Here is a 10,951-nt window from a genome sequence, read left to right on the forward strand (position 1 = left end):
TTCAGTGGCATAAAAGTAACCAATGCAGCTACTTAATCATTTGCTACTCGTTAACGCGTTAACTTCCCCTTTAAATAACGTGACGCTCTGCCCTCTATGACGCTGCTCCCATTAAGCGCTGTTGGAAGTGAATGAATTGATTCAGCATTTCGACGCCTCCGTAAGAATGCATTTAACTCGACAAAGCGGTCTAATAAAGGATGTATTGATCTCATGAATTAGCTAATTTTACTATACAAATATTTTTTAATTGGATGTTAAAGTTTATATGGGAATATTACATGACACGCTGATCCTTTAACAATGCATTGGCGCAAATGGCTCCAAATGCAAACTTTGCATGCAACAATCAGGCAGCAATTGACAGCACTCTGATCTAGTGGCATACAGGCATCGTCAGCTTGACAGTACTCTAGCCCGATAATGTTGGGGGATCCAGTGGGGGCGGCAGTCATATTTCAGGGTGACCGTGCCACTCTTTATCACAACCCTGCTAAAAGTGGCAGACAGACACTGTTGAGTACGTGCGCTCATTGGCGCCCCTTCAGCTGGTGGCGCCCTAGGCGACCGCCTAGCTCGCCTATGCCTAGAAACGGCCCTGCATAGACATCAAGGTAACTACCTCGTTCAAGGTCCAGAAAAGTACCAAGATGATCGACAAAGTAGTCCGTGTGACATCAGTGGTTCAACTGTAAAGTTACAAAGCGTGACGTCATCACGCCGGATCTGGGTCAGATGCAGTAGAGACAAATGTGGAATAAAGTCGTTATTTTTGTTTTCTTTGCGCAAAAAAGTATTCTCGTAGCTTCGTAACTTTACAGTTGAACCACTGATGTCAATTTAAAATGTGAAAATCAACTCATGTTTTTACGCTGCAAACACAGTTGTAAATGTGAACTGGTGGATCGACAAGAAAATAATGCATTATAAAAATCTAAACAGTTAAGACAGTAAAATAATACCTGCAGGATAACACACATCTTTCTCACATCTCATCTTTCAATGCAAATATATATTGTGTAAACTACTTAAAGATTTGGGACATGACTTTTCTGCGACAATTCTTATATTATTAAGATTAATAATGATAATCTTCATAATATCTTGTAGTGTTTGGTGTGCCACGATTTTCAAATCTTGTAGTGTGTGCATGTTTGAGTTTTGAGAGAAGACAGTCTGTTAAGTTTCTCCTTACTCTCCAGATTTCGTAATCGGTTAGAATTTAAAAGCTTCTGTAGTCTGAGCCTGGTTTAAGATTTGACCAGAAAAGCCTCGTATTCCCAGATAATCTGGGACAAATATTGGAGCCGACCGAGGTCCTGGACAAGATTTTTTTCTCGGATTGTCAGGAGGGCTAAATCAGGAATAAGCTGGTCTAAAACCCCTGTAGTGTGAGCTCGGTTTAAAGGAACGTTCTCTTTGACACGTACAGTTTAAACAGTTTGCATCTCTGTACAGACTCAGCGTCAGGAGGTGGATGGTTTATTTTTAATGGTTTTCCAGATTGCGTGAGAGGATTATATCTAATATTTGAGATCTTCATAAGAGCATTCTTATGAACATCTTAACTTCTATCTTAAAAAGATATTTGTGAACCCGACACCAGATGCACTGTGATAAGTAAGAGCAAATATTGCTCAATGGCACAAAACTAAAGTCAATCAAATTTTATTTGATGTTTAATATGCAGTATGTGGAGAGGAATTTTGATCAATAAGATTCCACTGTTGCTTTATTGTGGAAAAGAGCTCTCATATAATATATGAACAGCTACAAATTTTCTATAGAAATTCGTTTTCACAATTTCTATGTTGCTACAAAAAAATAAAAATTCAAATCCAGACTGTCTGTATTGTAAGAGGGTTTTTTTTTTTTGTACATTTTGAATGAAGTCTGATCACCAAGGCTATATTTATTTGTAAAAACCGTAATATTCTGAAATATTATTACAATTTAAAATAACTGTTTTCTGTTTGAATATATATTGTAAAATGCAATTTATTGCTGTGATCAAAGCTGAATCATGCTGTGATCATTTCAGAAATCATTCTAATATGCTGATTTGCAGCTCAAGAAACATTTTATCGATGTTGAAATCAGTGCTGCAAATTACTTTGTGGAAACAGTGATATTTTTTCAGGATTCTTTGCACAGAAAGTTCAAAAGAACAGCAATTATTTGACATTAGAAATCTTTTGTAACATAAATTGAGTTGTGACAATACTTGAGTTTTGATCCAGTAACTTGATCGGTGTCCAGTAACTGGATCGGTGTTGACGCGAGTTGCCAGTTGTTTTAAACAAGTGAACTGGTTCATCAAGCTGATGAAAAAATGATTGATTGAAAAATGATCACCAACTACCACAGAATGAGATAACATCTGACTTTTTTTTCTTTAAATATTTGTGAATCCGAAACCAGATGCGCTGTGATAATTTTCCAGCAAAGTAATTTTCCACTCTTACTCAATGGCACAAAACCAAAATGGCAAAAAGTTTGAGGTTTAATATACATTATGTGGTGACAGATTTTGTACCAAGAAGACTGCTTTATCGTTGAAAAGATCTCTCATATAATATGAACAACTGAGGTTTGCTATAAAAATTAGCTTTTTTTGCCACAAAAAAATTCATTTTCATCATTTCTATGCTGCGACTGAAATCCTTTTTTTTTTAAAGTGGTCATATGATGTTGCTAAAAAGAACATTATTTTGTAGAGTGAGCAGAGGCGGCGGGCTTGAGAACGGCGAGGCCAGCGGATTCGACGAAGGAGTGTCCGATGGGCTTGCGGCAACCACATGTGACGACCCCGGGCTGGACTCCGCTTCATCCACGGTGAAAGCCAATCCGGCGATCCACAGCGCGAAGTTGATGTATTTCCTCAGCAACCAGCATGGATCAGCTCCAGGCATGACGAAGCGGATATCGTCCTCTTTTGGAAGGCCAAACAAAATAGTTTCGCTTTCACAACGAAGCACACAGCGCCTTCACGACATGGCGGCGGCAACAACAATACTACAGCGAGAATAAAAGTTACGCCTTTCTTTGCGTGAACATTTGGGCGGCGTTATTCAAATCTTCCCACATCATGACGTAGACGTGGGGACGTGTTAGAACGAGCCGTTTTAGGTAGGCGTGGTTGACTCTTAACTTTTATAAAGAATATATCTTTGGATTTGAGACTTTAGTCTTTGCAACTTTACAGACCTTCTTTATGCACCAAGAGCTTGTAACACTCCAAAGAGAAAGGAAAAATTGAAATCGCATCATACAGTATGACCCCTTTAAACAAGACTGCATTCTCATTGACAGTGTTTTAACAAGTACAGTGGTTAAATAAGTATATCGCAAGTATACACCAAACTAACCACAACAAAACAGACAGACTACACAAAGAAACCCAATATCATGAAAGAAAATATTTTAGCTTGTGTGTAAAGATTCCCTAGACCGACTGTAGAAAGGGTCAAATACATGCTCAAACACATTTTTTAATAAAGGCATGTGTAAGGGCATATACCTGATTTACATTTTATTAAATAATTATTTAAGAAACTTACATTTCGCACCCTCATTCAAGTCCTCAGTTCACGCATGTGCATCTGCTATCACAGTATCAGTGTGTTGTTAACTTGAGTTTTGAGGATCGGTGTGACGCGAGTTGCCGATTGTTTTAAACAAGTGAACTGGTTCATCAAGTTCACTAAAAAGAATGATTTATTCACGAACCGGACATCGTTAACTGCATACAATCAGATAACACCTTAAAGGGATAGTTCAACCAAAGATGAAAATGACCCCATGATTTACTCACCCTCAAGCCATCCTAGGTGTATATGACTTTCTTCTTTCAGACGAATCCAGTCGGAGTTATATTAAAAATTGTCTTTGATCTTTCAAGCTGTTTAATGCCACTCAGCGGGTGTTGCATGCATCAGTCCAAAAGAAGTTAAATAAAAAGCGCCCATCCATAAAAAAAAAAGTGTCTCACACGGCTCCGGGGGGTGAACAAAGGCCTCCTGTAGTGAATCGATGCGTTTTTGTGAGAGAAATATTCATATTCTAAACGTAATAATCACTTTAATGTAGCTTGCGCCAACAGTTGTACACTGGAAGCAGTTCTGGGTGGATGACGTATGAGGTCAGCGTTGCGCATACGCCTTGGCGAACTCACACTTTGCCAAGTTGACCGTGAGCCTAGCCTCCACCAAGCGCTCAAAAAGTGCTCTAATACGTAAAAGATGTTGCTCCCACGTACCACTATATACAACCACATCATCTAAATAGACAGCACATCCATCTAACCCAGAAGTTACATGGTTCATCAAGCGCTGAAAAGTAGTGGGTGCATTTCGAAGGCCAAAACTCATAACCGAGTAAGAATATAGCCCAGAAGGGGTAGTAATAAAAGAAGCAATCTCTTGTGCACGAGCTGTTAACAGCACTTGCTAATATCCTTTTAGTAGATTGAATTTACTGACATACAAAGCAGAGCCAACCGAATCTACACAATCTTCCATTCAGGGCAAAGGGAAAGAGTATGGTTTTGTTACATTATTTACCTTCCGATAGTCAGTACAAAAGCGATACGTCCCATCTGGCTTCCTCACTAATAAACAAGGTGATGCCCAACTTGAGAAAGACGGTTTAGCGATGTTATTTTCGATCATATATTTAATTTCCGACTCAAGATATTGTTGCTTATCCAAAGAAACACGATAAAAACGCTGACGTATTGGTGTTGCATTACCAACATTATATTGTGCTCTATCAAATGAGTGCGTGAAGGAGAATCTGAGAACAACATAGCAAAATCTGAAATCAAAGCTAGCAACTCAGCTCTCTGAGGAAAAGGCAAATGTTGCACAAAATCCTCCAAGTTATTTAAAACTTCAGAGTTATTTAGTCGGGGCCGCAACATACCATCCCCAGGTTCTTTAACATCCTCTGCAACTTCCATCACAGGAGAAGCCACAGCTACTGCTACTGGAACCTTCTCCAAATCACTAGAACCAGAGTAAAAAGGTTTTAGCAAGTTTACATGGCACAACTATGAACGTTGCTTTCGTTCAGGAGTTGAAATCAGATCATTCTGATCTGAAACTTGACGAATAACCGTATATGGACCAGAAAACTTTGCACAGAATGGAGAAGCAGGAAGAGGCAACAGGGCCTTATGCATCGATGAGCCTTGGATGCCCTACACACTGACACCAATTTGTGCTTTGTCCCCCCTTGAATCACTGTTGGTTGGTTGGTTTCTGAGATGTTCTGACACAGTTTTCTGGCAACAACAATTTGGCCTTTGTCAAAGTCACCCAGATCTTTATTCCTGCCCATTACTCACACTGACAACATGAACTGCTTCATGTACCATATAATATTACCCAGACCTTCACATGTGACCTTGTTAGGAGATGGTTAACCATATTCACCATATTCATCTATGGGTGGTCATAATGTTTTGGCTCATCTAATTTAAAACTATCTCAACTATTTCTCCTGGACAGCAATGAGATTTACATGGAGAGTTAATGGAGACTTTTTCTGAAGTCTGTTTCTTTTTTTCTAAGAAAAATATACTGTATGGATTTTTTTTGTTTGAGACATTGAGATTTGAAAAATATTTCAAAACTAAATGAATTTTATGTCTATATATGCTATGAAGGCATTTTTCACACATGATTGTACTGATCTGTTGTGGATGAGTCATTATCAGAAAGTAGGGATATAGCGAAATATTATCATTGTAACAGCAAAGCTAAGATTTTAGGTTAAAATTCAAAAAAAAAAAAAAAAGTATGTGAGTGTACAAAGAAAGTGTGTATTTCTGAAATGCTATCTGTTTTTATCATTTAAATGACGTTATTTGCAGTTCTGCTGTGTGTTATTTTATAGTATGAATCTCATTAAATTTATCCGTAACTGCATTCAGCAACTGCATAACAATGCATGCAATGTCACTGCAGGACACGTCAGCTTCCCTTTTACAGGTTAAACTAAAACAAATTAATTATTAACAACAAGATGACTGGGAGGCTCTTACCTGAATCTGGGCTCAACCCATTCTGCTAATAAATACTCGAGACGCTGATCATCACGACTGTCTAGGAGACAAACAGCTGATCTGAAGTCGTCATCTCTCTGACGACACTTGTTGAACATTGTAAGTATTCTTATTGTGAACCTTTTGTTTCTTTGTCTCTAAAAAGCGATTGAACACTTAAGATGCAGTGAAGAGTTTATCTGCTAAAAGAAGTAATGGATTTTCTTTTGCATTTTTTGCCCTCAGACCTGCAGCAAGATGTTGGGTTTATTTTTCTGTCTCGTCTTTTTGACACCAGTGGCCACTGAAGGTACCACATTTTTCATTTATAGATTACATGGAATGTTGTGAGGGGGATTTCAGTTGTCTATTGTAAAAAAAAATGCATATATACTGTATATATATATATATATGTATATTTATGGTTTCATTTGGTTTTGTCTTGCAGTGGGTCTCAGTGGTAAAGCACTTCTGTTTCCAACCAAGACTGCTACCAGCTTTGTTAAACTCACTCCTGAAAAGCCACTGAGTCTTTCAGCATTCACACTCTGCATGCGTGTCTCAACGGAGCTCCAGGGCCAGAGGCAGATCATTCTCTTCACTTACCGCACACCCGAGGTTGATGAACTCAACGTGTGGAGAGAGAAAGACGGTCGCGTGGCCTTGCGTATTCAGTCTAGTGGTGATGCAGCATTTTTCCTTCTGCCTCCTCTCTCCACCTTCCAGACTCACCTGTGTGTCACCTGGGACTCTGAGACTGGTCTCACTGCCTTCTGGGTGGATGGACGTCGTAGTTTATTCAAGATCTATAGAAAAGGTCTCTCAATCCGTCCTGGCGGCACTGTCCTGCTCGGCCAAGATGCTGATACATATTTGAGCACCTTTGATGCGGAGCAGAGCTTTGTAGGAGAAATTTCTGATGTGCAAATGTGGGACTATGTTCTCTCTGGCAGTCAGATTAGGGCGGTTTATTCAAACCAGGAACCGTATGTGCCGAAGGGAAACCTGTTCGACTGGAACACCATCAAATATGAGATCAAGGGAGACATGGTGGTGGCTCAAAATAACTGATTCTGATCAGGTGTAACATCACACAGTTGTGTCAATCTCTATAATCTGTTCATCTGTGTTGATGATTTGCAAAACTGTAAGGGCTAACAAATAAATTTTTCTCAGCATTACAACTGCAGTGTCTGTGCATAATTTGAAAAAAGTTTCAAAAATGTTCTAAATCATTTAATTTCAGTCTAGTAACTGTTTTCTCACAAAAAAAATATGATGAAATAGGCCTAATATTTTCCCCCAAAGTTTCCTTGACAGAAAAAGAGGTGTGAGTAAAAATTTACATACAAGTTAAATAGTAATTAAAGTGGTGAAACGCTTTGAAGAAATGTGACTTTGTGAACATAAATTTTAACCTAAAATCTTGATGTTAGAAATATTGGACCGGCCTCTTTAAAACAGTCCCATAGTGACATCTAGTGTACGTAGCGAAATTAATGTCTTAAGTGTGTACGGGGCGGTTTATACAAACCAGAAAAAAAATGTGCTGAAGGGAAACATGTTTGACTGGAACACCATCAAATATTATACTCATGGAAATGTGCTAGTGGCAAATGATAATCATTTCTGATCAGGTCACACATCAATGTCACACATTTGTGTCAGTCTCTATAAACTCACAGTTGTGTCAATATCTGGAAGCTGTTCATCTGTTTTAATGACTTACTAATAAAAAAAAAAATTCTCAGCATTCAACTGCAGTGTCTGTGCATAATTTGGAAAAAGAGTTTCAAAAATGTAAATCGCTTAACTTCAGTCTAGTAATTGTTAATCTGAGAAAAAAAAGGACATTTTTCCCTAAAGTTTACTTTACTAAAAAGAGGTGTGATTTGATAATCCCATTCATTTTCTCCATAGGGAAACTGATAACTAATTTTAAAGTTTAATGGAAGCCTGTAAAGACAGATCTATGAGTTCTGAAGTCAAGTTATCAATGATATATAGGCCATCAGTCTGTTATAAAAAATAAACATAATCCTGCAGAGAAGTACCCACCAATCAGAGAACTGGAGCTCTGACTCAACACTCTAAAAAATGCTGGGTCGTTTCAACCCACCTTTGGGTCAAATATGGACTAACCCAACCGTTGGGTTAAATTTTTACATTCAATTTTTAACCCAAAAGTTGGGTTAGTCCATATTTGACCCAAAGTTGGGTTGAAACAACCCAGCATTTTTTAGAGTGAATCTTTTGTAACATAATTGTCATTCAAAGTGTAAAATACATGCTGAAACACATTTAAAGGGATTTAAAGGTGCACTCTAAAAAAATGCTGGGATGTCTCAACCCAACTTTGGGTCAAATATGGACTAACCCAACTTTTGGGTTAAAAATTTTATGTAAAAATTTAACCCAACGGTTGGGTTAGTCCATATTTGACCCAAAGTTGGGTTGAAACAACCCAGCAGTTTTGTAGAGTGTGACATGACACACAAGAGGTCTGGTCTTTTAACCATGAAAACATCCTGCACTTCCTTCTTGTTATAAACAAATATTTATTTTATCAGACTCTAAATAAAACTCATTTGGATATTGTGGGATTTGTGATGTCACATATGCAAATATATTTGCTTATGGCTGTTGGAAAACTTTGATCTCGTTGCCATGTGGTTGAACAAGCTACAAATAGTTAAAAATGAACCAGCGCTGTCCATCTGTTTGAATGGGTTTAATCCAGACAGACAGCAACAGCGGCTATATTTGCAGCATTATTTTGGTAAATATTAACAGAAAATGTCCATTGATTATTATGTTTGCAGTAGCATTTTTTTCTGTGGCGTTATAGAGAGAGAAATTTAATCAGTTTTTCTTGTGTGTAATTTTTTGAGAGAATGGGGATGCTCTCATAACATCTGTTTTTCATGTTCAAGGTTACATTATATATTTGTTGTTTTATTTCTGTTTGTTTATGTTACTGCATTTATTTTTATATTTTTATGTTGAGTAACAAAATAGAGGTTAACTCATCTCTTTCTCTGCAAAGTATAAACTGGACATGACAATTTCTGTCACAGTTCTTAAGATATTATTAAGATGAATAATGATAGTCTTAATACCATGTAGTGTGTGATGCGCCACAATTTTCAAATATTGTAGTGTGTGAGTGTTTGAGTTTTGAGAGAAGACAATCTGTAAAGCTTCTCCTTGTTCTCCTGATTTCATAATCCTGGACAGGATTTCTGGAGGTTCAGCCAAGATTTTTTTCTCAGATTGTCAGGTAACTCGGGGATAAATCGGCCTAAAACTATAGTGTGAAGCCAGTTTAAAAGAAGATCCTCTTTGACGCGTCCAGTTTAACAGCTCGTTTGCGTCTCTGTAAAGACTTCAGAAGGACCTCTGTGGCAGGAGGTGAATAGATTATTTTTAATAATTTCCCAGATCATGCCTGAGTATTATATGTTTGTTCGTAGCATTTGATTATTTGATTGGTTTGTAAAAGAGGCACAGTGTAATAGAGAGTTCACAATGAAACTTATGTTGACAGATAAAGCAGCCAACTGTATTGAATCTGACAGCAGCTGCATCGCAAACTGTAAGTAAAAAAATTCAGAATTGGTTTTATATGGATGATGTTTTCAAAACAATTACATGCAATAGCGAGGGGGCATTGATACTACAGTATTTCCTATGCACAGTGCTGGTATTACTTACGAACTGTAGTGCATTACTGATTACAGATTACATGATGAAAACTGTAGTTAGTAATGTAATCTAGGTTATACATTTTAGGTCATTTATTCTGACTACTTTTTAGATGTACTTTTTTTCAAACTTGTTTTAAACATACCATATTAATATAAAAAAGTAAAGAGAAAGAAAATATATTCAATTTTTTATATGAACATCATAAAATGCATTAAACTTTACACCAGGAATTCCCAAACTTAATGTAAGGACTGCAGTGGGTTTGTGAGGTGATAATAATTAATTAAATAATAAAAAGTTACATAAAAATGATTTAAACACTTGAACACTAAAAATCTTCCAGGTTTGAAATATTTTGTCCTGACCTCCAGAATCAGCAGTTAGCACTGGATATAATGACAACACAGTGTTTAGTAACTTAGATAATTATATGTTTCATACATGGTCTAATAGCTTGAGAGGTGCTAGAGCAAGCATGGTTTACACACTTATTTGCATGACATGTTATGATACACGGTAGGATTTTAGAAAGGTAAATTAAAATTGAAAAAATAAGATTTAGGGAGAATATTGTTTTTTTTAATAAATCACTGCCATTGTGTGAATAACGTGTAATCCATAAAGTAACTGTAATCTGATTATGCACATTCTAAAATGTAATAAAATAATTACAAGTGCTTAATTTTTGGAAACTAATTATGTAATCAGATTACATGTAATCAGTTACTGTCCAGCACTGCCAATGCAGTGATGTTAGCCAATCATAACAGTGTTTTTTTACTCACAAGTCCTAAAGGGGTCATATGATGCGATTTCAATTTTTCCTTTCTCTTTGAAGTGTTACAAGCTCTTGGTGCATAAAGAAGATCTGTAAAGTTGCACAGACTAAAGTCTCAAATCCAAAGAGATATTCTTTATAAAAGTTAAGAGTCAACCATGCCTACCTAAAACGGCTCGTTCTAACACGCCCCCACATGTCTACGTCACGATGTGGAAAGATTTGCATAACGCCGCCCAAATGTTCACGCAAAGAAAGAAGGCGTAACTTTTACTCTCGCTGTAGTTCAACAATAGTTGCTGCCACCATGTCGTGAAAATGTGTGTGTGTGTGTGTTTGTGTTCTGTGTGTTTCGTTGTGAAAGCGAAACTACTTTGTTTGGTCTTCCAAAAGAGGACTATATCTGCTTCGTCATGCCT

At 37.2% G+C, this 10,951-nt stretch overlaps 2 protein-coding genes across 2 annotated transcripts in view; both read left to right on the top strand.

Annotated features, from left to right (window-relative positions):
- The first annotated feature begins 6,088 nt into the window (after positions 1–6,088).
- LOC107667223 (pentraxin fusion protein-like) lies at positions 6,089–7,234 on the top strand. Its single transcript, XM_016458843.1, has 3 exons — positions 6,089–6,166; positions 6,293–6,356; positions 6,495–7,234. Exons 2-3 carry the CDS (start codon positions 6,305–6,307, stop codon positions 7,115–7,117), a joined length of 675 nt encoding a protein of 224 aa, XP_016314329.1. The 5' UTR covers positions 6,089–6,166; positions 6,293–6,304; the 3' UTR covers positions 7,118–7,234.
- A 2,372-nt stretch (positions 7,235–9,606) lies between these two features.
- The window catches only part of LOC107667224 (pentraxin fusion protein-like), a 6,500-nt gene continuing 5,155 nt past the window's right edge, over positions 9,607–10,951 (top strand). The window contains exon 1 of the mRNA XM_016458844.1: positions 9,607–9,641. The gene's annotated coding sequence lies outside the window, so the exon portion shown is untranslated. The remainder of the gene's footprint in view (positions 9,642–10,951) is intronic.

This window comes from Sinocyclocheilus anshuiensis, unplaced genomic scaffold (genome assembly GCF_001515605.1).
Source record: "Sinocyclocheilus anshuiensis isolate Anshui unplaced genomic scaffold, SAMN03320099.WGS_v1.1 scaffold415, whole genome shotgun sequence".
Classification (NCBI taxonomy): Eukaryota; Metazoa; Chordata; class Actinopteri; order Cypriniformes; family Cyprinidae; genus Sinocyclocheilus; species Sinocyclocheilus anshuiensis.